The sequence below is a fragment of the Athene noctua genome, chromosome 16 (assembly GCF_965140245.1).
Source record: "Athene noctua chromosome 16, bAthNoc1.hap1.1, whole genome shotgun sequence".
Lineage (NCBI taxonomy): Eukaryota > Metazoa > Chordata > Aves > Strigiformes > Strigidae > Athene > Athene noctua.
Genome location: NC_134052.1, coordinates 6,922,014 through 6,949,161, shown reverse-complemented (window position 1 = coordinate 6,949,161; position 27,148 = coordinate 6,922,014). Strand labels below are relative to the sequence as shown.

At 36.0% G+C, this 27,148-nt stretch overlaps 1 protein-coding gene across 8 annotated transcripts in view; it reads left to right on the top strand.

Annotated features, from left to right (window-relative positions):
* The window catches only part of ZMYND8 (zinc finger MYND-type containing 8), a 59,763-nt gene extending 33,656 nt beyond the window's left edge, over window positions 1-26,107 (top strand). For 3 of the 8 annotated variants that reach the window (XM_074920550.1, XM_074920548.1, XM_074920546.1), the window contains 13 exons: window positions 833-910; window positions 1,802-1,917; window positions 3,008-3,489; window positions 5,688-5,828; window positions 9,416-9,568; window positions 10,409-10,912; window positions 12,648-13,022; window positions 15,117-15,307; window positions 16,361-16,441; window positions 17,422-17,500; window positions 19,302-19,541; window positions 19,708-19,865; window positions 21,281-24,689. In XM_074920550.1, coding sequence (XP_074776651.1) covers window positions 833-910; window positions 1,802-1,917; window positions 3,008-3,489; window positions 5,688-5,828; window positions 9,416-9,568; window positions 10,409-10,912; window positions 12,648-13,022; window positions 15,117-15,307; window positions 16,361-16,441; window positions 17,422-17,500; window positions 19,302-19,541; window positions 19,708-19,865; window positions 21,281-21,493 — 2,811 coding nt within the window. In that variant the 3' untranslated portion in view covers window positions 21,494-24,689. The other 5 variants (XR_012634656.1, XR_012634655.1, XM_074920547.1 and 2 more) reach the window with 5 other exon arrangements.
* The last annotated feature ends 1,041 nt before the right edge of the window (window positions 26,108-27,148 follow it).

The window sequence follows — 27,148 nt, the reverse complement described above, 5'->3', positions numbered from 1 at the left end:
GAGGGATGTAAAAATGTGACTTCTTTATTAACTAGAATGCATGCGTTACAGGGGTAGAAAAAGGTGGAGGTCTGCCAAACAGTGTTGATTTCACAGCAAGTAAATCGTATTTAGGTCTTCCTTAAGATCATCGAGTCCAGCTGTTAACCCAGCACTGCCAAGCCCACCACTAAACCATGTCCCTGAGCACCACATCTACACTCCTTTAAATACCTCCAGGGGTGGTGACTCAGCTGCTTCCCTGCACAGTCTGTTCCGGAGCCTGACAACCCTTTCTGTGAAGAAATTTTTCCTAATATCCAATCTAAACCTCCTTGGACACAACCTGAGGCCATTTCCTCTTCTTCTATCACTTATTACTTGGGAGAAGAGACTGACTCCCACCTTGCTACAACCTCCTTTCAGGTAGTTGTAGACTGCAGTAAGGTCTCCCCTGAGCCTCCTTTTCTCCAGGCTAAACACCCCCAGTTCCCTCAGACACTCTTCATAAGACTTGTGCTCTAGACCCCTCCCCAGCTTCGTTACCCTTCTCTGGACACGCTCCAGCACCTCAGTGTCTTTCTTGTAGTCAGGGGCCCAAAACTGAACACAACGTTCAAGGTGCAGCCTCACCAGTGCCTAGTACAGGGGGACAGTCACTGCCCTAGTCCTGCTGGCCACGCTATATCTGATACAAGCCAGGATGCTGTTGGCCTCCTTGGCCACCTGGAAAATGTTGATTTATGACCTCAAATTTGAGGAAAAGTTGTGCTAGCAAACTAGACATAATAATACTGATCACACTTTGGACTCTGTTTAAGCTGTCCAGTAACTGTTTACTTTTTTTTTTCAGATGAATGAAATTGAAGTATGTCCGGAATGTTATTTAGCTGCTTGCCAAAAACGAGAAAATTGGTTTTGTGAGCCTTGTGTAAGTTAAGGATTATGGTAGTCTAGCTAATATATTAAACTAGCAGTTCTCATTTGACTGTTGCTTGTTATCCTCCCATTGTTTTAAACCTGTGGTGGTTACCGAGTCAAGGAAAGCTGCTGTAGTTTACCAAGTAGCTTGTGCTTGTGCATTGTGCTCTTTGTGGAGTCAGACTATCTCAAGATGTTTAGTTCTGAGATGGCATGTTTTCACAAAAGGATTGGGTCAGTCGGAAATAACTGTAAAGGGTATCAACAATCAATTTGCAAGTTCTCTATCCTCAGATATAAGATACCTGATCCTGGGTCATCTGTGCTTGCATGTGGTACTTGCACTCAGGGTTAAGATTTCTGAAATGTGAATATCTCTTTTTGCAGGTGTGCATTTGAGAATTTAGACTTGTTTTTTCTATCATGACCTATTAATAGGTTATCTGTTTTCTGTTTTTGTTTAACACTGCACCAAACTTGAGAAGACTCCTTAAGATTCTTAAGTAGAAGTGCATAATCCATTAGTTCTCTCTTTGTCTTAAGTGAAAATCAGAATTTAAAAGATTTGCCACAGCCTAACTTATATTATGCTACATATTTGGAGGGGACTAATAATAATTATTAAAAAAAAAACCAAAAACAACCCAATTATGTGTGTGTTTGATATACTTAAGGTTTTATGGTTTGGGGGTTTGTTTTATAATTTTTTTTGTCCTCCTAGGATTTATTATGTATATATCAAGTATATGGTAAAATGGAATCTTGTATTTGGAAGGTGCCTTGTGGATGTTGGATCTTTATTGAATCTAAGTAATAGACACAAAAAAAGTCTTGTTGTTTATCAGATTTGAAGGTAGTACTGCTTGTATTTTCTTATTGTGTATTTTGCCTCTTCCTCTAGAGCAATCCCCACCCTTTGGTCTGGGCTAAACTCAAAGGCTTTCCATTCTGGCCTGCTAAAGCACTGAGGGATAAAGACGGGCAAGTTGACGCCCGTTTCTTTGGCCAACACGACAGGTGGGAATTTAGCCAAAGGATGTCTTTGGCTGTACTTACAAAATTCTTGTTGTAATTTTGTGCTCTTAGAGTTTTTGGATCCTGTCTTTTGAACCTTGATCCTAATAAACTATATAATACTGTAGCATGTATAGTTTTAGTTTCTTACATGATGTCTGTAGAATTTAAGTCTTGTGTTTGTAAGATTAATACATATATAATCTCAGTGACTGTGCAAGTTAATTCCTGTGTCTGGTTTAGTTCTGCAGAACACTGTAGTTCTTAAAGGTGGAAGAGGCCAATAAAGTTCTTTATGTTGTCTAAACGGTATGGAAATAAACATATGATTGTAGATTTTAAAAATATAGAAAATATAAGATGTGTTGAAAATGCCAATTCTGTTCTGAAAGGAGTTAAGTTTTCTGTACTTGTGAACTCTCTGCTTAGATGGAGAAAGCCATGATGAATATGAGTTGATTTGTCATTAATTAAAAATATAAATCTATACAGTTATAAAAACTTGTACTGTAAAAATCCAAAAACCATATAGGGTCATGAAATAATTAAGTCACAGTTTCTGGTAGTTTAGAATCTTGGAAGGCACGGTTTTAGTCAGTCTTATTTCATGATAAATAAAATCTGTCCAATACTTGTTGAGAGAACTTTTCCTGGCATTGAGGAGTTTGATCACGCTGACATGGGGTGTAAAATCTTTTTAAGACTATGCTTGTGAAGTCTTTTTTCCTGACCGGCTTCTTACATTTTTCTGCTAACTATGACAGCAGTGGTTGTCTTACAGTTACATAGACTATTCTAATGAGGAACATTTCATCATATTTGACCAGTGTTTATTCACGTTTTATGTGTTACTGGATAGACTAAAATAAGCTAGTGATAATCTAAGATATGCAATTTACTTACTTATCAAAACTAAGCACTTAACTATTAAAAGAAGGTGGTAGTGGTAGACATGGTCATTTGAAATTATCTGATGTGTACATATCTTTATGATTAGGCTAAAATAAATAAATATGTGCACAAAAGTTGCCAATGTCAGTCCACAGTGTGAAATGTAGTTATATTGTCTTTCACTTTTCTATTTTATATGTAGGGCCTGGGTTCCAATAAATAATTGCTACCTCATGTCTAAAGAAATTCCTTTTTCTGTGAAAAAGACTAAAAGCATCTTCAATAGTGCAATGCAAGAAATGGAGGTTTATGTTGATAACATTCGTAGAAAATTTGGAGTATTTAATTACGCACCTTTCCGGACACCATATACTCCCAACAATCAATACCAAATGTTACTAGACCCTGCAAACCCAACTGCTGGAACTGCAAAGACAGACAAACAAGAGAAAATCAAACTGAACTTTGATATGACAGCGTCGCCCAAGATTTTAATGAGCAAGTCCATGCTGAGTAGTAGTACTGGTCGTAGGATTTCATTGACAGATATGCCACGGTCACCAATGAGTACAAACTCATCAGTTCACACTGGATCTGATGTTGAACAGGACGCAGAGAAAAAAGCAACTTCCAGTCATTTTAGTGCCAGTGAAGAATCCATGGACTTTATTGAGAAAAATACAGGTAAAAACCCAAGGGGGTGGGGTGCGGGTACAGGAATTTGCATTTGGTTAATGCATTAGTTTTATTCCATGTACTTCTTAAAGACAGACTATTAATTCATTTTGTGAAGAAAATTTAGGAAAAAAAGGGTTTATCTGTCAGTATCACAGATAATAAATAACACTCCTTTCTGTCACATTGAGAAGGAATAAATAATCTTGAACAATGACCAAAACCCTTCAGTTTAAATACAAAGAAATAGCTTTAACCATCAAAATGAATGGAGAGTGGAAGTAAATACAAAGAGTTAGAATTGCCATGATTAGGAGGTATTCTGTTTAAAATTTGATAGCTATTTTCCAAGGCAGTGAACTAAATTTATAGTGTTTCCAACGGAACAGATAAAATATGATAAAACTACAGTTCCATAGGCAGAGTGGATAAAGAGAAAAACGAGTGTAGAATACAGAATTTGGACTTCTCAGACTTAAAGTGTAGTCAGATGCTAGCTAACTTTGTGGCAGTCAGGCAAACTATCATCCACAAAAGATACTATCTGAAAAAAATGGTGCATATTAATGTGTTTTAAAACTTTGGTTTTGGTGGAACGATTTATTTGTGTAGAAAACTAAATCAGTATGTTCTGTTGCAGTTCTTAGATAAAATGCCATTTATTTATTTATTATATTCTTATTCTTTCTAGCCAATAAATGTTAGGTTGTGAAACTACCTTTGGGTAGAAAATTATCTTGTGAAATGGTGCTGTCCATCGTAAAGTGATGACAAAGTAACTGTATGAATATAAATATATGAAAATACTTGGATTTTTCAGTAGAGTAAAATGTCGAAAGGAATAATTAATTTTATACATAAATTATCATGTATATATGTGTATACAGCTTCTATACATAAGGTGTAGCTAAGAGGTGCTGGTTTGTGTCTTAAAATATAGAGCTTTTATTATACCACATTATTATTTCTTTATAGTAGTGGAAATAGTAATGGAAAGTGACATTGGAGTTATTTTGTCAGATAAAGATAAAAGAAGATGACAGATATTATTCTGTTACTTTGGATTCTTGATTATCATAGCAATTCTGGGGAATTTTTCTAACTTTTCCTCAAGCCTTATTGTCCTCTATCCTAGTGGGATTAGATTTAACAGCATTTAAACTAGAATATTCAGTTTCCCATCTTGCATTTCTACCTGTATGTTGTTATAAATGCTAACTTTTGTAATATTTACTTTATGTATAAATTTAGCTGTTCTGTTACTGGAATCTGTGTTTCAATTCAAATGTAAGTGAAATTACTTGTTTGCTCTAAAAAATAATTCAGGTTGTATGACTGCACTATCCTTGGACAAGAATGTTTTTATTTGGATGCCCCTGTTGTGTATTTTGAGTGATGTGTAGAAAATAACTTGGAAACAGTTACTGAAACAGCAGATACTGCTACCGTTTAGGTATCTGAAAATATATAGAGAATCTTGGATGTACTGGGAGAGAAAAAGTGAGTTTAGGATGACATTTTCAGAGCATGAAGCAGAGATTTAACAGACAGAAATTAGTCTCTTGATGACAAAAAATGAGTCCTTTTCTTACGTAGTGACCTGCAGATGCTTCCCTTTCCAGACTGGCTATTTCCAGAATTTTCTTTTTGAAACATTATGTTACAGATTTTAAAGACTCAGAGCACAGGATTTTGCTTAAACTTTGTATAAATTGGAATATTGTGTTACCTTATCAGAGACATTTGGTCACTGATCTCCAGCTGTACTGATTAAACTTAATGTGATTTGTACTTCCAATTCTCTGTTAATGCATCTAGAAAATGGAGTAGGTGGGGCTTTCTATGTTTACTTACACGCATGAATTAAAATAGCAATTTAGAGTGTCAGAGTTTGTTAACATCTAAAATAAGCAGATCTTGAAAGCTAGAAACTTTGTGTGACCTCAGACAGAGTGGTTTTGAGGGTAAGCAGACATTTGGCCCAACTATATAGCTGCAATAAAATTATTTTCCTTACAGTTTTTTTCTTTATTAAACTAAAATTAAAGGGATAGTCATACCTTAAAATGACGATATAGCAGAGTTGAAATTATTAAACAAAAATCATTTCCCTGCTTGTGTAGGTTTAAAAGCTGTTTTGTCCCAGTGAATATGGCTTCAATGTGATTATTTTTAAATCTGTCTTTATTAATTTTGTACTTTTTCAGCTTCTCCAGCACCAACACGAACGGGTCAAGCAGGGAGCTTGTCAGGCAGCCCCAAACCTTTCTCTCCTCAAGCATCAACACCAATTTCTGCTAAGCAAGAAAGAACTTCCACTCCAGGAAGCATTCTGAATCTTAATCTTGGTTAGTCCCGACCTTTGAAAACCTAATAATGTTATAGCTGAATAAATAACAGTGGTGTCATTGCAACATAATATGAACAAACTTGCTTGTCTGTGGCTTTAAATGAACAAAGGACTTTAAATGAGGCACATTTGTAATTATTGTTTCATCAAATATGCTTTGTTTTATCAGTGAAGGTTCCTGTTATTGTTTCTTCTTGTTGATAGAAGGAAGTAGTTAAAGATAATTTTTTTTAGCTGAACTGTACAAACGGGTGTTTCTAAACAGTAGGTGAGTTTCTAAAGGTTGTAATGCTGGTTTTCACCCTTCAAACTCTCAAGCAAATTGCTTTCTTGTGGTACTTAGGATGTATTAGGGCTTCTTTTCTCTTGCTGCCTTCACATCACCTCCTCACTGACCATCCCTCTCTAGGGGGATAGATGGAAGGAATTAGCAGATGTCTTGAAACTCTCTAGAATTAAATTTTGCAATTGTGGAATTTTAAAGATGGAGTAGGTGAGTACTAAGTTCATAAAATAGTTCTGAAAGCCAAATGGATGTTAATCAGTTTCCTCAGTTGTGCTTTGTTCCTGTGAGTATTCTTGATTGAATTCTGGCTACTTTTTACCTCCGCATGACATTACATGGAGAAGCAGGATTCTGCCCCTTGGTGTTGTTAGCCCAATACTTCAGGAAGGCTTGAGCTCAAATGCTGAATTCATGCTTTCAGTGAGTTATTGTGAGAATTCACAATATATATTCAGTGAGTCAGTGAGAATTCCAATTCTGGATACAAGCTCAGACATATATTTTCCAGTGTGTTAATCGATCTGTGTGGACATAACCATAGAGTTAGTTTCTTCAGCTGTACGGCAGCTGTTTGTTTTCTTATCTGAGGTGACGGTGCATTTGGAAAAATATTAAGAAGTTTCTAGTGCTGTAGTTGTTTGAGCCACAGATGGGAGACATCTGCTGGAGCATAGAATATTTTGAATAAATACTGTGGATCAGAAAATATAATGTTAAAGTCCATGAGCAATACCATAAAAGAACACCTAGTATGCTTTCAAGTAGAATATTAATTATTTTTTCAGTTTTAGGGGAGTTTCCTTTGCTAAATGTACTCTTTGGTGATAGGAATGAAAATGGCCACCCTTCTTCATTTAATAGTGTCAACTGTGCCATAGATTCTTCTGTGAATCCTGTGGTTTTCAGATATGACTTATTGTGTCTCATTGTCATAAGTAATGTGAACAAGGTTTCTCTCTGAAAAAATAAACATGAAAGTCTAGAAAACAAAGACACTTAGGTACCTTGAGCAGCTTACTAGGAGGACTCTATGATCATCCTCCAATTCAGCAATAAGGAAGGAAAAATAATGGAAATGAGCCATCCCTTGTTATTGGCAGACAGGCTAAATTGAAAAATGGAGATGTGAATGACCAAGCTCTACACAAATTGCTTGGAAAAAATACATATTCCTGATAGTATAGGACTTGTCCTTGTATAACAGAGGCAGAAAGATAGACTAACAAGTTTGAGCAAGTAAGGAGTGAAAATTTTTAGATCAGTAATGAGAAAAAGTAGAATTTGGAGATGAGAATTCAAAGATTTCTCCACCATGGGCTTGTCTGCGCTTTGGCTCTGTTTTCATTTTACTAATAACTTTGGCATTAATGAGAAAGATTGGAAATCTGCGAGACCTCCTTGTAGGTCAGAGAAATCTGGATTGCAAGACTGCTTTCATATATTAGGATGTAGGGTTCCCTGGGGAGGTATTATAGTTATTACATATTATATGTTAGTTAGTACACATTATATATATTCCTCCATTCTGTATTTTTCTGTTTCTGTCCTGCTTTGTAATTAACTACGAAGGCCTTGAATCAAATTCTCTAGTAAGGGTGATATCACCATTACTGCTGTGGAATTAGTGTGGATTGGGTGATATAGTTAGCAGAGGAAAAAGAAGCCTTATTTACTAGACATTTCCAGTGCAAGGAACAAATTTTTCAAAAGTACTTAAGTGACTTAGAACCAACATTTCTATTTTAAAAATTTCCACTGGATTGAAAGTGTTAGAGTTTGTATTATATTTAGTCTCTTTCAGTGTGAATATGTGACATGAGGAGTGTGGAATTCAGTATTACTTTTATGACCATTTCTCTGGGACTAGAAAGGATGATTGAATGTTATTTAGACTGAATTTGTGCATGCTATAATGCATATATATTTCAAACCTGTAATATATAGCCCGTATATTTGGCTTGTGGGATTGTACCACACAAATTTCTGCCTTGCTCTAGGAAAAGATGAGGAACTGCTGTTTTAGCAGTAAACAAAAACTGCATGGAAGACTTGAATGGTTACTTCCGTACCTGCTCTATCTGTAATACAGATTCTGTTTCTAACCTGATAGGAGATAGAATGGCCAGACAACTGTACTGCTGAAGTTGAGTCATTATGTACTATTGCTCTTAAGCTTTAAATGTGGAATGTACCTTGGTACTAAGTTAAAACTTGTAAAAAATGTCTGGCCAGAGGAATCATTGGCTCAGCCCTTTGTATTTATTTAATTTTTCTGAGTTGTACATCAACAAAAAATATCTTGTAAATATGTGTTTGGATTGTTTTGGTTGTTTTTTTTAAAGTAAAATAAGGCAGTACTGTGACATCTTTTAACTGCTGTGGAATGAAACTCTAAGCGAAGCACAAATGCACATTGTGCCAGTGTTGTCTCCATGGCCTCTGTCCTTTGCCAGCAATATGGCACTGGCTTTTTTGATCCTACCATTAGCCAGTTCAGGGAGTGAAACTGGCCAAACCTAATTCTTCTCTCCATTCTTTCCCCTTTCTTCATGTCCCCTTACTCCTCTTCCAAACAGGCAGCTAACTCTGGACTGGTTTAGTGCCCTGACCACTAATGGAGTGTCAGCACTGTTAGCAAAGAATAAAGCATAGGACTGTGCTACAGAAATAGAACTCTGAAATTGAGCAATTTGAAGTAAAAGTGTGAAACTTAGTTGCTAAGACAGTTTTGGCTTTAGCACTGTAGTCTGTACTCTCTGTAGACAGATCTATATGTTTCAGAGTGAAAATTCTCTATGTGTATAGGAGAACTCAAGAAGATTTTGCTGACATACATTGAAAAATGTATTATTTTATGTTAAATTTATTTATCTAGTGTAGCAATCCACATTTTTTATTTCTATTCCCATGACTTACCTTTTGAATTTTAGATGGTGACTATAGGGATTTTTACTCCTATTTCATTTTCTCTGTGACAGTATTACTACTAGTATTAAATAACAGAGTATCTTACTAGAAGTACTGTCAGAAAGTTTACAGGCCTTATTGATTTCCTGATAATTTCACGCATCCACATAACTGATGCATGCATTTTGCATGTGAAATATGTAGTATCAGAGAGGAATAATCCATTGTTTGTGTAAAGTAATTTTAGAATCATTATTTAGCCCATAATTATAAAAGTAGTGAAATATGTTTCAGATTGTCTGCATTGTTACTCAGTAAAATTTGTCTTCGCTGGATAGTGATCTCTGTTATTTTTGTAAAATGTTTTTCTTATTTCTTTTTTCTTTTTCTAGATCGTAGCAAAGCTGAGATGGATCTGAAAGAGTTGAGTGAGTCAGTCCAACAGCAGACCACTCCTGTGCAACTCATTTCACCAAAGCGACAGATACGTAGTAGGTTCCAGCTTAATCTTGACAAGACAATAGAGAGTTGTAAAGCACAACTTGGTAAGTATAACTCAAGAATACAATGGACATCTGAAGGATACTCTTGAAGAAATTTTGAATTGGAATTTAAAAGAAGTTTTGAATAGTAAAACCTTAAATATTTAATGCATTAAAACAAGAGGAAGAGGATATTTGAACTCTTTGAGGCAAGTAGAGCACACTGAACTGGTTTAATTTAAAATATGGTGAGACTTTGTTTCAGATTTTTGGCAAGAAACTTTCCTCTTTTAATCTGGCTTTGTGCTATTCTGATCTAGATAGTATGACAAAATTACAGTATTTACTGTTTGCTTTGTAAATTGAAAAATTCAGTGATTGTACCTAACTTATGTCAGTTGCACAAATTAGTATATCCAGTCACCCAGGAGCTGAATGCTGTTAAAAACATCAGTATTGTCTATCACTTTAATTAAAGACATTCTAGACACTAAAAATACTAGATTCTCCTCACAAAGCTTACGCAGTTTAAAATTGATTCTTCAAACATGCATATCAGTAACCAGGTGACTAGTGTTACTGATTTTTAAGGTGGTTTCTTGTGGATAAAAATAATCCCTCTTTGCATTTGCCAGCATTGAGTCCAGAGTTGAACAAAATGGCTTGCAGGTAGTGGAAAAAAGCAGTGAAGGAAGGGCCATTGAATGAAATAAAAGTATTAATTGTAATATTTAGAAGGTAATTTTTATACAATCTGGTATTGATATAGGTATGCATGGTATTTATAGGTAGGTATGGTATTGATATGGTATGTATACACTTTGTTCCAGTATATAAAGTTGGGTTTTTTTTGTAATGTCAGTCTGATGTCAGCATGGAATGTACTTTCCTCCCCACAATTAGGAATAAATGAAATATCTGAAGCTGTTTATACTGCAGTAGAACACAGTGACTCTGAAGATTCTGAAAAATCTGACACCAGTGACAGTGAATATAGTGATGAGGATCAGAAATCAAAGAATGATCAAGAAGATGGAGAAGACAAGGAAGGTACAAGAAGTGACAAAGAATCGTTGAGCTTGAAAAAAAAACCTAAGCCCCCAGCACAGAATGAAGACAAGGAGGAACTTAAAAGCACAAGTCCAGAAGTGGAGAAAACAGATGATCCAGTCAAAGAAAAGGCAATTATAGACACTGAAAAAGAATTTTCTGAAAAGGGAAAAAGTTTACAACATCCTGCAAAAGAAAAACTGAAAGGTAAAGATGAAACAGACTCTCCAACTGTGCATCTGGGACTGGACTCTGATTCTGAGAGTGAACTTGTCATCGATCTAGGGGATGATCATTGTGGACGTGAAGGAAGGAAAACCAAGAAAGAATCTAAAGAACCTCCTCCTAAGCAAGATGGTAGGATGAAATTCTTACCTTCATTTTTTTTTTCTTCTGTTCTGTAGGGCTGTTAACTTTATTTTTACATTAATATAAAAATATCTGTACTAAAACAATTTCTAGGAATGATTTTTCATTCTTTGTGACTATGAAAAAAGTTTTCTGTCCCCATTGTAGTTTCTGGTTTAAATAAAATATGTTTCACTGAGTTTTCTGTCAGCAGCGTAGAACTATGAATATCCATAATGTTTGCTCTGTGACAAATGTAGAATTTATTTTGCAGTTGCTATGACTTTCAGTTGAATCTTTATGTTGCCGTAGACCTCCCAAAATTGCATGTATAGAAGAAGTTGGAACTTACCAAACATAAAATTTGCATAAGGTCCCATTGAAATCAATGTAAATGCCCTCAGTAATAATCAAAAGCACAGCTAAATCACATGTACTATCCCTGAGATACTGTCCCGTGATTCTGCATGTTGCTAAGAGGAAAGCAATCTCAGTGACTAGTGCTTTTGCTAAGGTGGTTCTGCATGCTAGTCTTTTGTCAAAATGAAACAGAAAACTAGATTTATATGGCTAGACTAAAAATTATTTTATTCTTTTCTTGTCTGTATTTCATAGCATGTTAGCTCAATCATTTTATTTAAAACAATGTTTTCAGTCAGTTAACTAAACATACTTCAGAAGACAATGTTTCTGAATTTTGAACCTTAAAATAGAATTTAAGGGATAAATGTTATAAAATAATCCAGAAAATAGGCTTATATACTAAAAACAGAATCGTAATTTTGGGGAGTTCATATTGACTGATTCTTGTTTTATTTAAAAAATTTATTAAACTTTATGAAGCTTGATGAATTTTAGAACCACTTATACCTGCATTGCTAGTGGCCTAAACCAGTGATGGTTGAAATAATAATCCTAAAACTTTAGTTTGATATAGAGGCAAAAGACTAATACATATTCCGAGTGAAATTTGAAAGTGAGTTTAAATATTTATATATATATATGAACATATTCTAGATATAATTTGTGTCCTGTCCATGATTCCAAGCCCCCCCCCCCCCCCCGCCCCCCCCCCCTTAACTTGTGGCTATCAGATTTAAATGGTCCAGAAGAGAGATCTGATGCATGCAAATCTGAAGGTCTTTGCCCCCTTTCCAGAAACCTGTCAGTGCAGCAGCCTTCTCATTCACACATGTTTTTCTGGCCACAGCTTTGGAAGAACCATCCAGTTCCTAAATTGATCTGATATGTTGAACAGTCAGCTATAAACTCTGTAAGATTTTTGAGTAAATATAGATATGTTAAATAGACTGTATATGTTATTTGGTTGTCAGTGCCAGTTCACCTTTGTTCAGAAAGTTTTTTGTATGCTGTCCCTTCAGTTACCATTTGGTCATTGTTCCTTTTGAAGGTATTTTTTTCCTGAAAGAATTTGGAATGACAGGTGTAAGTGGTAACTCAGAAACATCCTAACAAATACTAACATCTCACCTGTCTTCTGAAGGAGGTCAGGCTGGTTTTTCTGGGTTTTGTACTTTTTGTTTTGTTTAATGACTGGAGCTTCTGAGTTGCCACCAACTTGAACGAGACTGAAATGAGTTTACTTGTAGAGTATCAGTTACTTTTTGAGGAAAAGAATTCAAAGTAGACTGGAAGTTGCATATGGCTCTTCCAAAAATTATATGGAAAATTATGAAACGGATGTGTTGGTGAAAAGCTGGCATGACATTTTATGTTTGTTTAGTTGTAGGTAAAACTCCACCTTCCTCCAGTGCAGGCACCCAGCCTCTGCCAGAAACTCCAGTACTTACCCGCTCTGCAGCCCAGACTCCGCCAGCTGGTGTGACAGCAACTACTAGTGCTTCTTCTACTGTTAGTGCTCCATCTGCAGCCACTGGAAGCCCTGTGAAAAAGCAGAGGCCTCTGCTGCCTAAGGAAACTGCCCCTGCTGTGCAGCGTGTAGTGTGGAATTCTTCAAATAAATTTCAGACATCTTCTCAGAAATGGCACATGCAGAAGGTGCAGAGACAGCAGCAACAGCAGCAGAGCCAGCAGTCTCAGTCACAGCAACCTCAGTCCTCTCAAGGGACAAGATATCAGACAAGACAAGCAGTTAAAGGTATACACTTTCTAACTCAATGTGCCTGTGATGCCATAATTCCCCAGTAGTGATCTCAGTGCTCCAAGGCTGCCCAACCAGGAGTTCTTCCATATAAACAAAATCTCAAAGTGTGGTTCTACTCTGATAAGTGGCTTTAAAATACAACAACTTACTCACCATACCTGCTCTTTCTGGTGTGTATTTAGAGTCATGTCTCTTTATTTTAATGACAAAAATTTTGTGTGTGTATCTGTATAAATACTTTTGCCATTATTAGCCATCACAGATTTGGGAGAGTGAACTGGATTATTTTCTGAATTATTTGGTAAAACCATTAACTATTCCACTTGCATGATTACCACTGTCACCTCAATATCTACAAACTGGATCCAGTTTTATCTGACAAGAAGCTGATCTATACAGTTTTTCATAATTTGACAGCAATGAAATTACCCAGGCTACATTTGTCTTTGAAATCCTTGATGCTTAACTCTTAACAAGACTTGGATGCTAGTTTACTGAGCAAACAGCCACAGCATTTTAGAATGTTTTCACAACTCTTGTCTTAGCAGTTCTTTGCCAGAGGTTTCACTAGTAGTAGGCACATGGTAATATAACCCCATGCTTCTGTTGCTTCACGTCACACAACAGCACCTTTCTGTAAATCTACCTTCATTTGTAATTTCAAGTTAAACTGAACTGGTTACTGATTTGCCTCATGAATAGATATTCTCCATTCTGCTAACACTGCTGGCAAGCCAAGGAATTTCATACAGAAGAGAGGTTTAAGTAATGGGTCACATACAAATGTTTACCAGAGGTACTTTTCTCTGGTCCAAAACTGCTTTTGTGACTGTCATTTAAGAAGTGTTGAAGAAGCAGTATCTTTCTACTTGTACACTGCACACATTTGATACAGAAATACTCAGTGAGAAAAATAAACGTGAAACTTGTAGGAGTCTTATTTTTAATAGAATCATACTTTATAAGAGTTAATAATATGGCTGAACTTGAAATGTTCAGCCTATGTTTTATCAATATGTTTACTTTTGAGCACATTATAGCAATGTTCCATCTTAAATATTATATTCTAGAAATATTCCAAATGAAAACTATAAAGTCTGTAGATTTCTTATATGCTGAATTGGCATCAATAAAAATATAGTACATAGAGATAAATATGTATAACCTCTATTTCAGTAATTCCTGTTTTGAGGATATTGTCAATGAAGACATCTTTTATAGTATGAATCATTAAAAATAGATTTTTAAAGTATTGTCCTAAAACAAAGATGTGTTTTTTAAATACTTAAGGCAGATAAGTCATTAGGGATGAAAAAAGTGAGAGTCTTTGCATTTTGATTTGTACTCTCATTTAATTACCCACTTTAAGATTATTTGAAATACTAACCGAAGGTGAGAAAACTTTTCTTACCCTGTTTGAATTAATACTATGAATAACTTCTTTGCTTTAGGGAGTTAATGTAATGTTGCATTCCTTGCTTTGCAGCCAACCAAAGGCTAATGTTGATCTGGAGATAGATAGATATATATATATATATATATTAAATGTTGCAACACTACTAAGAATTAGTAGTATTAATAACAAAGAAATGGGAGTAACACAGTATTAGTAAAGTAGGCTTTCTTCAGCAGTGGCTCACTAAACCTTGTTTCAAAGCAAAAAGAAAAATTGAGTAATATGTTCCAAAATTATGGCAAAAGAAATTGTCAAAGTCTAACTTAGGGTCATACGTATGATATTAGTTGGGAGTTCTCAAAATTGAGAAGTTAGGAAGTGAATTCCTAGGAAGTGGGATGGAAAAGTCCCCAAATGGGAGGAATACACATTTGAGGGAGACTTTTGCATTGGCCAGTCTAAAATAATAAGTTTCAAAGATGTATTTGCCTCACTACCTTTAAGCCTTACAATTATGTACAAGTTCAGTGGCTGGGCACTGTATAATTTATTGATTAAATGGCACCATTGTATAAATAATGTTAAGTCTTTGAAATGGTTAGGTGCACCCATTTAAGTTAGACAAAGTTAGAAGTTTGCTTATTTTCATAATTGTTTATGTGATTGATCCGCTGTATGTTCTCTTTTCTTAGCTGTGCAGCAAAAAGAGATCACCCAGAGCACTTCCACATCCACTATAACCTTGGTTACAAGTACTCAACCTATTTCTATGGTTACCAGTTCTGGATCTGCAAGTACACTTTCCTCCTCAGTTAATACAGACTTGCCAATTGCAACAGCTTCCGCTGATGTGGCTGCAGATATTGCTAAATATACTAGCAAAGTAAGTTGTTGAGCAAGGTTTTCTTGAAATTTAATTTTGAAGTGAACTTCCACTTTTTTGATATTGCTGATTCTGAAATAACTTTATTTTCATGTTGTCATATGTTGCAAATTCATTCCACTAGGTAGGAACAGGTAGATTTTGACCAGAGTGCTGAACCATCTTTTTAGAGCTGGCTGAATGCTCCATTCCAAGCCAGAGCGTCTGTGTGATAAGCTTCAGCTGCTCAGACACTTTAGACCCTTTCCTTCTCATGTTCCCCCATTGTTGCTTCTTAATTATATTTGCTGTCGTTTGGACCATTTTCTGTGTTTTCTCTAAAGGTCTAGATATCCCCTCAGCATCATATTTACAGTAAACATTAATATTTCTTCTTCTGTGTCCAGTAATACATATACCAAAATGTACTTTTGTTGTAAAACACTGTATAGCTTCATCAGATGGCAGCTTGTCATAGGTGTGTGTATTCATGTATTAAAACAGAACCTAAGTTGTTAAAGAGAAGATGTGGTGTAATACTGGTATCATAATAGTGACAGTGAGGGATGGGACATTAGCTTTTCTTATACTCTCTTAGATCTTCAAATAAAAAATCAACATGGTTACCCTATAAGGAAATAAAGTTGAATACCCAGGCATTAAAAGCATCAGAATTAATCTTGCCTGTCTTGCAGTGTTCTCACTCAACCATATGGTCTTGATGGGATTGTCAGTAGTCAGCAATATCAGTAAATGTCTTTTTGTGTGTGTGTGCTTCTTCTTCAAACTCATGGTGTCGGAGTTTGGGGTTTTTTTTGTAATTTATATCGATGGCAGTTTCTTGGAAAAGTAGAAGGCCAAGCAGTTCACCAGTTCAGGACACTTAAAAATCAGAGTCCTGATCAAAAGTGCTGTGTTCTGCCTTCTAAATAGTCCTCTAAAAGTAAACCCAGATAAACAGAGATACGGGGCATTGTTGATAGTAATATACATTCACATTAGAGTGACTGAAAGGAAGTGAAAGTGTCAGTATCCATTTAAAAAAAATTTTTTTAAATTTATTTTGTCTTTCAGATGATGGATGCCATCAAAGGAACAATGACCGAAATATATAATGATCTTTCAAAAAATACTACTGGAAGTACAATAGCTGAGGTTAGTGTAAGATGAAAAAAATAATACTGCTTGTATGTTAACTTTGAAAGTTGCAAAAGGTATTTTTATATTTAAAATTACCATATAACTATACATACAAAGTATTATGTATTGAGACTGTCTAGAGATCCTAATTTCTTTGCTGTTTCAGAAGTAATGATTAGGGTGGTGGAGAAAAACATCAAAAAAATATCACATGGGCTCTAGCCCAGATCCTTAAAGCTTCTTTTGAGGATTTAGTTTTATGTCACCTTGTTTAAAATCAGAAATGGAGTAGGTTTTTTGAAAGTATCATTTTTTTAAACCATGTATTTGTTCACCAGATGAAGATTTAATTTACTTCCAGTGCAGTAGCTTATTCCAGTTATGTGATTATGACCAAATTTTTTAATACTTTAAAAAAACACTTTAACAGGCTTTGCATTTTTTATGAAATGTTATACATGGCTTTTAATTGTCTTCAAAGGTATCTTTTAAGTATCTTAGTATCTTTTAAGTGTTTTCTTTAAGCTTGGAAAAAGCAGATTAAACCGTGTAAGCTAATTATGAATGTGAACAAATAAAGCTCAGAGTGGTTTGCTTCTTTTAACCAAAATAAGGAAGTCACAATTTTGATCAAGAGTATTTGCAGTCCCAATCCACAATGAATGAATAATTTGCTTTCTTAAGACTCCATCTACTTAAAAAAAATAAATGAAATGTCATACTAATAAATACAAACAAAACTGAGGAATAGGTTTTTGATTCCAATCAGAGGAATTTGAGACTCAGCTAATTTCAGAGGAAGCAAGAGCAAATTTAATAATTCAGACTTTGGTTTGGCGTTTACTATGGTCTTGTCCTTATGTTAATATGAAGGAACCTTGATGTAGGTGATGATCAGGCTCTTTGCTTTGGGCATGTTTTTCTGTATTGTAGTTATGTATTCTACACTGCACCCTGTTTATTATTACTGACTATTAAATTTTTTTAAAATTTAGATTCGTCGTTTGAGGATTGAGATAGAAAAACTTCAATGGTTACATCAACAGGAACTCTCAGAAATGAAGCATAATCTAGGTATGAATATGGCAGTCCAAAATAATGTGTCCAGTTTCATCCTAAATAGAAAATCCAAGTGCTTGTAGTATGTATTACCTTCATCATATGATACTACAAATTGTCTGAGCGAGGGATGGAAAACCTTCTATAATGTGCTGTGCTGATGTCAGCAGACACCTTCTGAGCATGCACAAAGTTACTTTATCTGTGCATATTAAACAGGAGCTGTTCAGCCTTCTGAGACAAATTTAGGCTAAAGAGGACTTCTGATAGGACAGAATAACTATTTTATGCATCATTAGATAATTCCACTTCATGAGATATTTTATGCTGATTATTTCATACTAGTTCTTATGAACCAGATTCTCTTTAATATAGCCACTGGGAGAACCTGCTTCCTCTGGTATCTTTGTAGATTGTAGCTGACATTTTGGTTCAGATCAGCTGTTGGTGTATATACTTGTTTATTTATTTGTTTATTTAAAGTAAACAGACAACCTTGACAATCTTGGCACCAGACTGGCAGTGAAACAGAGTCAAAATACTACCTTAAACAGATAAAAGAATACTTCTCCGAGGAGGGAGATTTTCATCTCTACATTCACTCAAACCTATGGGCAGGAAATGAAACCATGATTAAAATGAGATCCCTCTTAAATTATCTTTTTTAATGCACTGACTGTGGGAAGAAGTTGCAATTGCGTGATCAAGTCTCCTTTAAGCTATATGCAGTCCAGACAACCCTAGGACTGTGTAACAGAGTGTCCTTGTCCACTTCTTGACTCTTTCTGCAGACCTCATCTGGAACCGAAGCAAATTAAGGGCTGAATAACCTCATATTAAGACTCGTGTTGTTGGTTTATTAGTCACATTTTGCTCTTTCAAATCAAGGCAGACCAGTTTTTCAACTGCTGCAGTCTAGTTATAACATTCTTCAGAATTATTTGCGTATGGCAACAACTTGTCTGCAACTCACAGAACTGAATGTCTAGGTGTGCTCAGAATTAAAAGAAAAATCCTTCAAACCCTTTGTCACCAGTCTTAAGCTACTGATTTAAATAAACACCTTTAATGGTGTTTTGAAAGTACGTCAACTTCAGAGTTTTTCACGACTCAGAGATTCATCCTGAGTCAGGTGGCTGGAATTGGAATGCTTTTATTTGTGTTTGCCCGCTTTCCTGAAGATTTTGCCAAGCTCTTTCACTCAGTCACTCATGGTGACTGAGGTATCAATTTGTAACTGCATTAATAGTGGGTGGCTTTCAGGGCAATCCCGAACTAAAGCTCAAATTCACAGCTTTATTCGCATAGTGAGGAGCTTTTACAACTTTGTCAGTGTCCCTCTTGGAACCTGCACATTTTTCTTTGTAAAGAAACCAAGACACAATGAAAAATTGATTTGCTGTTACTTATTTATTAGATAAGAAGAGATGCGGTTCTGTGTATTTTCTGAATATTGGAGCAGAACAAAAATTTGGGCTTGTAAAGACAAAGTATGTTAGCAGCAGCTGCATACCCCCTTTTTGTGTTTATGCTGCACCTAGTACACATGGATTCTGATCCTTTGTGGGACACCTAGGACTGAAGTGTTAAACAAATTGTAACGGTTAAGGGTAAAAATCATGGTGCCAGAATAAGAAAAGAAGATGGAAGACTTTAATTTGTTGAGTAGGTATGAAACATAGATGCCCAAACTCAGGCAATAGTTGATTGTTAGTTTTAATTTCATGTTGTCCTTAAACTCATGAAATTACTCTTTTGCACTTTGCTCTTGGGGGACAGAAAATGCAAAACTCATCTTTCTTTGCATTTTGAGTAGAACTGACAATGGCTGAAATGCGTCAGAGTCTAGAACAGGAACGAGATCGTTTGATTGCTGAGGTGAAGAAGCAGCTGGAATTGGAAAAGCAGCAAGCAGTGGATGAAACTAAAAAGAAGCAGTGGTGTGCTAACTGCAAGAAAGAGGCCATTTTTTATTGTTGTTGGAATACTAGCTACTGTGACTATCCCTGCCAACAAGCTCACTGGCCTGAGCATATGAAATCTTGCACACAGTCAGGTAATCTTGCTCTGGGTTGTCTGTTTCACGCTGAGGGGTTCAGGTGGGTGGAATACACCATGACCGAACATTCTGTATTTGCATGGGTGCAGATGTGCCTCTGAAGAGCGGCCGTGGACTGATACACATGAGTAGTGGCTACTTTCTTTTTTTTCCTTTATTTTAGCTACTGCAACACAGCAAGAAACAGATACAGAAATCAGCACAGAAACATTAAATAAATCATCCCAGCCCAGTTCAAGTGTGCAGCCTACACCCACAGAAACAGCCAGCACCCCTAAGGAAAAGGAAGGTTCAACTGATAAAAGCAAAGAGAGTGTTACAGTGAGTATCATTGCGGTCACTCTAAACAAAAATCATATGTAAGATGTCTGTGAAACCTACCCCTAAAGGCCTCCCTGGATTAGCCAGGAATTTATGACCATTTGCATATTTCAAAGAGTGTGATTTGGGGAGTGAGATAGGGAGTTGTGGTTTTTTTTCTTCATCTTGGCAAAAAAAATCTCCTTCTGTCCTCTGGGATAAACCCTTTCCCCTTCACTCATTCCCAATAAAACCTTGTGTTGGCTTGACTCATCCTTCCAGCCAAAGGGGACTGGACCTCTTTCTCTCTCTCTCTCCAGGACCCGTCAGTGTAGCTTCTGGTCTGGATCTTTCGATACAAGTTGCCTTCTGATAAGCAATACTGACTGCAGCACTTCCAAGCCCTTCTTGCCTGGGGGTTCAGAGGCCAAGCTCAAGACCTGCATTCAGATCAACTTACTTTATCACAACAGACTGCCACTAGGGTACCACAATGTTCCATAACACTGATACAACAATTCACCTGGATCTACAGTTAACGGAGCAGTGTGCAGTTACGAAATCCTCCATAGCATCTACTCTGATAGTATTCAGTAGGCAAGGATGAGCAAATGCTCTAATAAAAGGGACTTAACATTGCATATATAGAAAATGTTTATAGAGAAGATTCTGCTTTATAGGTAGGGCTTGACTATTAGCAATTTCAGCATCGTTTTTCTTCTGCCCTTGCAAGATTTATTAAATGAAAAATTTTATGGGGGGGCTGATCCTTCAAACCCTTAACACATGATCCCCCACATCAGTAGGAGCCTTGTTGTATTTTAAGATATTAAAGCAAACTAATTTTGTAGTATTGTGATTCCAGCATGATGTCTCATTGAGATAGTTCTATAGAATTGGGAAGCATAGTAAACTAGAGAGCTGTGTTCATTTCTTGACACTTTTGCTACTGTCTGGTGTTAGACCTCTGGGCTTGACATGTCATCTAAGGGAGTAACTTGGGAAACAGATTTGAAGAGGGAAAAAGGATGTGCTGTTCCACATGAATGCTTTGGTGAAGTTAGTTAAACTCTGGCTCATTCAGTGTTCATGCGCATTGTTTGTGGCAGCACAACCTTTATATTACTGGGGAAAGAGGGGATGGGAGAAAATCAGTTACCTAAAACTTTTGCCAGGGAATATTCCAGTTATACAAACCTGGAATTGCTTTCACATAGATGTTCTACCTGAAACATCATGCTGTATACATTGATCATGTTCATAATTTGAATTTTGTTTTATTAACAAAAAAGTAACCTGTGAATTCATTAAGATGCAAATTTTTAACACAAACAAAACATCCAACATAAATTTCATATTATAATAATAATAACAACTAGGTGGAATTTATGTAAAAGCTGAGACTTCTACTGAGGTTGCCTGTGCTGTCTCTGCAGATAGCAACAGGTGTGACAAGCAACCAGCCTATAAAACTGGTCCAGGTACCGCAGACCACCACCTATATTCCAACTACTCAACCCACAATTGTAAGTACAATATCATCATTTAAAGTCTGCAGTAGTACTGTTCCTGGCATTAAAATTGCTCAGTTATTTCTGGGGGGTTGTCTCCGTCTGCTGTTCTATCAAGATATGAATTCACTGGTATAGTCTCAACTTGCAGTGCAAAATGACTTATTTTGCTGTGCAACATTCCACCCTTTCATTTCGTCATTCATTATTACAAGGATTCAGAAATTGTCATTAAGTATAACAAAGGCACTGAGGACAGTCAGACTTCCATTTTACATGATTGTTAGTTATTTGTCTGTTTCATGTATATACTTGACCACAAGATCAATGTAAATATATAGAATTAATTTTAAATATCTTTTAAATATCTTTTGTCTATGGTATCCTAAAGAGTTTTAATTAATTCTGAGCTATGCTTGATATTCCTGTGACATCTCAGTAACTATGAAAGAAAATATGCATTCATCAGTAGTGTATATCCCATGCAGTCTTGCACATTAGCGTTATGAAATTATGAGGAATAGAATTGGAGTCAGACCTGGGTTTTTCCATTGAAGACTTAACCAAGGACACTTGAATTCCCTAGTGTCAGTCACAGGAGATGGGACAGAAGTGAGTTAGATTTTTTTTTTTTTTCCCTGTATTTTATGCATCACAATATCCCACTATATCAACTGGTCACGTTCTGCAGTGCTTACTTCAGAGTCAGCATGGCATCTCTGCTGACGTTCTCCTTACCAAAAGGAAATATGCTGATACTGCACTGGCAGCGGAACGGCATGCTCTGTCTCAGTGGGGGGGTGACAGAGAAGCTCGTGTCTGGATAACTTTGGTTAATTTTCTGGCTGAAGTTAGAAAATTTATAATAGTAACTATGTACTAATGGAACAGTGTACCTTAATGTCACTGTGCTTGTGAGGCCTAATTTGCTATAGAAGTTGCTCTGTCTTTCTCTCTCGCTGTGTACACACACGCAGGTGTGTGCAGACGCCCCGCCCTAGCTGCAGGATACACACCTGTGTGTGTGTCAGTGACCACACGCACACATACAGACAGTATTTCATAGCCATTATATTCCACACAAATGTTACTGCTCTTCGTGGGGATCATGACTTTTCACATTCCTAGCAGCGTTTTAACTCATTTTGTCTCAACTGAGAGCACTGTGCACCTTTGCAGCATTGGCCCTAAGTTGCTTGGACTGAATTACCATAACAATAAGGTTTTATAATCAAATAGCAAAATCAAATCAAAAATCAAAGACGTTAGGCTCTTTTGTGAATAGCTGAGAGGTTGTAAGATCACAAGGTGGTTTTGTGTAATACTCATAAAAATGGCAGTTACCTTCATTGGTTTTCTGTAATACGGAGTGTATTGAGTTATGTAAAGCATAATTGGAACGTCTGAAAGGTTTCAACCTTTATTTGTGCATGTTTAAAACTTTGTACACATTTGCATTAGTCTTGCACAGCTACAGACACCTCTGTATTCTAATGACTGCACGTGCAATTTAAATAATTTTAAACCTTAGTGCATGTTTAATGTGTATGCAAAATGTACATATGTGTAAAACTGGCAGAGGTGGAAAATTTACCTCTCAGGGAATGATCTTAACACATTTAAGGAGTCTCGCACATTCCATATCCCGATCGCTGTAAGAACTGAAACTTTTTTCTTTTTTCCATTTGTGTAAGTGTGTATATTTGAAAGGCGACTGTGGCAACCTTAATTTCCCCACCTGTAGTACTAACAGTGACTTACATAATGGCTTCTTTAGGGCTCAGTTTGCACTTTGTGTCCGACTAGGAATTTCTTCCTCTGAACAACTTCCAGTGTATCTTCTGGGTACCATTTCCAATGAACCCTCTACACATCTGAAATCATTACAAAATGGCAGTAATCTTGAATTTATTTAGCAGATTGGTTCATGTTTGGTTTTTATTCTTTCTGCGGTTAAAATAATGTACAAATACGAATTCATCGTCTTTGCATTCCAGGGAATGGAAAGAGTAGGCTTCTGGAAGGCACAGACTTTGTCACAAAGGAGCCAATAAAGACTCTAGGCTGTAATCCATCTCAGTAGGGATACTCACAATCTCTGTTGAATACCATTAAGACACTAATGTGGTTTCTTAAAACAGCGTGGGGAAACATTGGGCTGCAGTGAACTTGTATTTCTTCCGTGTTCTCTTTGGAATGTCACACTGCCATCAGGGGGAAGATCTGTGCATCCCTTTCAGAGTCCTCAAAATCTCACTTCCTGTTTCTTCCACAAAATATTGTGAACTGAAATGGATGCATTTGTTTGATCAGCAGTTGTGCATCACTGGAATTGTATCAAAACATACTTGCAGTTTGTATGGTATAGACATTTCTAGACTTTCTCACATTTTTGGAGGAAGGTTAAGATACAGACTTAAGATTCAATAAATCCTTTTCCAGATCTTCCAGAGTGATGTGACCTTGACCAGATTGTTTAACATTCTTGTGCCTTTGTCTCTGCATCTGTAGAATCAATTCCCACCTATAGAGATGTCCTGAAACTTCATTTGTCGAGATTTATAAATCACGATCTGTATGATGGAAGTGAAAAGTTTATTCTATATTAATATTTTTACAGGGTGTATAAGACAGTTCCCAGTAATGCTGATGTTTTTGTTATTGATTTGTGCAAAAGTTAACTTAAGTACTTTTTTTGTTCAAATGGATGTTCTTTGTTCTCTTCTGTGTAGACTGAATGCATGGGGGAGTTCCTTTTGGGGAAAAAGATTTAAGTAATGTGTAACAAGAATATACTTATAAGCAAGGGTATTTTTGTACTCCAGTTTGTTTTGTCAAAACTTTTTCAAATGACAAAGGATTTTCTTAGCCCTATTTACTCTTCCCATGTGTTAGTTTGGGGAAAATACATAACTGGATGTAACTATGAAAACCTAACTCTCCAAGCACAGACAGAGTGTGTACAGTACCTATAGGACCACCTGTCCCTGTAATTATGTAGTAGTAATAACAATACAGAAAAGCTCTTGGCTATAGAAAAGTAATACACTACCTTCTACCCTGGAATGAGGTAATATTGCGGTAATAAAGGTATTAATTCTTGCACAAAATTGGAACTTGTTCTGGATTTTCCCTGGAAAATAAATCTCTATTTCTGTGGTCATGTTTATGTGACCTTTAACATAACAATATGTTTCTCTTGGTTTTAATCCACAGACCATTCCTGTAGTGGTAAGTCCTTCTGCTGGGACAGTGGCAATGAGAACTGGAGTTCAGTATGTTCAGACCACAATGCCAGTCCAAGTACGAAGAGTCTAACTGCTAACAAGAAGTCCATACAATTGTTGGAATAAATAAATCTAATAGAAATGTGAAAAATAAACACAGTTCTTTGGATTAACCTCAAAGGTTCAGACTTTAGCTTTGTATATGTGTACAAAGCATTAACTACACTACATTAATGTAAAGCATTAGCGCTGGCTTAGAAAAGCTGAGGACAGGTAAGATCCATATTAAATCTATGCTTCTTTTGTAAATAATGTACAATTTGTGGATGTCATTAAAGTTAGAGTACCATCTCCTTTTTATATTTGTATTGACTTTAACTTATAAAGAGCGTTTGAAGTTGGAAAAGGAAGGTTTAAAACAGCCTTATACAAGCTAACACTGAAAACTGGTCTTGGGAAACTGCAGTTACGCATCAAACAATGTAATCATGAGAATCTGAACGACTTGATTTGCATTTGGATTGAAAAAAATTTCTGCACTTTGAAACTCTTGTAGAATTTCCTTGAGCAACCAAGTGATGAAGGCTGTCTTTTTTCAGTTAATTGTATTAGGCAAATTACAACATTTCCAATCTGTGAGCCTGAAGTACGTAAAGATTTACATTGTTTTCACAATGACCAGACTGTTAAAATTTATGTTGTTTACAGATTAAAATTAAGTTAAAATTTCATTCAGTCTAATATCAGAAAAGTTGGAAAGTGTAATACCAGCTGGTTGTAGCATGATTTCTGATCACTGATAACAAAGTTTTGAGAAAAGTAAAGTTTGTTCCGGTGCTTCTTCCGTTTTCTTTTTTAAAAAAATCCTCCAAAAGGACTTTGAACAAGAACTAGGTGTGGAGAAAAACATGGATTGGAAACATGGGCAAAGGACTTTTGATGCTGGGCCAGAGCATGTATTATTTATATGATGGAATTTATGTTTTTATGTAAGCATGAAACAGTACAGTATGAGAGAAAGTAACCCATGAAAATGCTGTCTGTTACACTTATACTGTAGTACCATTTTGTATGTTGTGTAAAACGAAAGCATTGAACAAAGCAAAGGTGATGTATGTATATGAGAAAATTAATTGTATGATATCATTCCAGTACATTCTGTTGTACATTTTAGTCATGTTGATTTCTCCCATTGTTTATAAAAGAATGCGGTTTGTACAGTCTCCAGCTAGTACCCGTATTAGAGGGAAAAAAGTATTAGAAGAAAAAAAGCGAGAACAGAATATTCGTGAATTGCAGTTGTGTCAAAAATAGCCTAGCTGGCCTTATTTGTGAAGCATAATTGCTTTTAGCATATGGAAGTATTTTTTCACATTTTCTTTGTATAAAATTTGTATTAAACTTAAATATCTTTTTTGACAATTGTGTTTCTTTGTGACTAAGACAGGTGACACACACGATATGCTTTGGGTTTCTCCAATTTTTCAAGAAACTTCACAATTTTTTTATTAAACTGTTTTAGAAGAATGTTCTGTGTTCCTGGATTTCCAGTTTCATTTCAATCTGGATGAATGTTCATTTCTGCACAGTCTCCAGATCATAGATAATTTCACTTGTATTGGGATCTTCTGTCTCAGATCTTTGATGGGACATTTGAATCCAGGCCTGTCAAATTTGAGAAAGAACAAAGCAGCATTGGCAGTCTGGCAATAAGCCATTTATGTATAAAACAGCAGCAACCATTTTCTCTCAGTTTTCCCAGCAGCGGAGGTCCGTGGCCTGCTGGGTAACATTTATGCATTGGTTGGATGGGGGCTGACCAATATGCGCAGTCTTGGTGTATTTGTGGATTAGAAATGGGGATGACCAGTACAGTTGTAGCCCTCAAAGAGGGCCTGAATTGGGCAAGACTGCTGTGTGTGTCGTAATTATCTGTTAGAAGAAACAGGGAGTTAATGAAATAGCTCACCGTAAAATCTTATATGAATATTGTCTTAAAAGTTCCTACTCCTGCATTTGTAAAACAACTGAAGTTAATGTTCCCAGTGCTGCTGTTCAAAGAAAAGCACAAATCTTGAAAGCTTGAAATGATGTTTTGGCCTTCCCCATGTTATGTGAATGCTGGTATCACTGAAACAAGCTCTTGTGTTGGGAGAAAAAAGGAAAGAGATGAACAAGTAAAAAATCATTATAGGAAACAACACTGCTTTCTAAAGCCTGTTTCAACCTGTGGTTTTTTCCTTTTAATGGGCATTTTTTTCCTGTAAAAGAGTTGTTTTCTTTCCTCATGTGAAATAACAGGTGACCAAATACTAGTAAAGGTTTATATAAATATAAAACAGTAACTCCCCATGAGAGTTATCAGGTCAAGACCCAAGATACCATCTTGGATGTTCTGGTGACTATTTTTTCCACATTATAGTTGTGGTATGAAGTTCATTGTTTTTCTGAAGATTGTTTTGTGGTATGTAAGGTGAAGGAAGAACACATCTCTGGCTTGGACATTATGAAAGGAGATGACACTGATGTGATATGAACTTAAAAGACAGGCTGCAACTTTATTTAA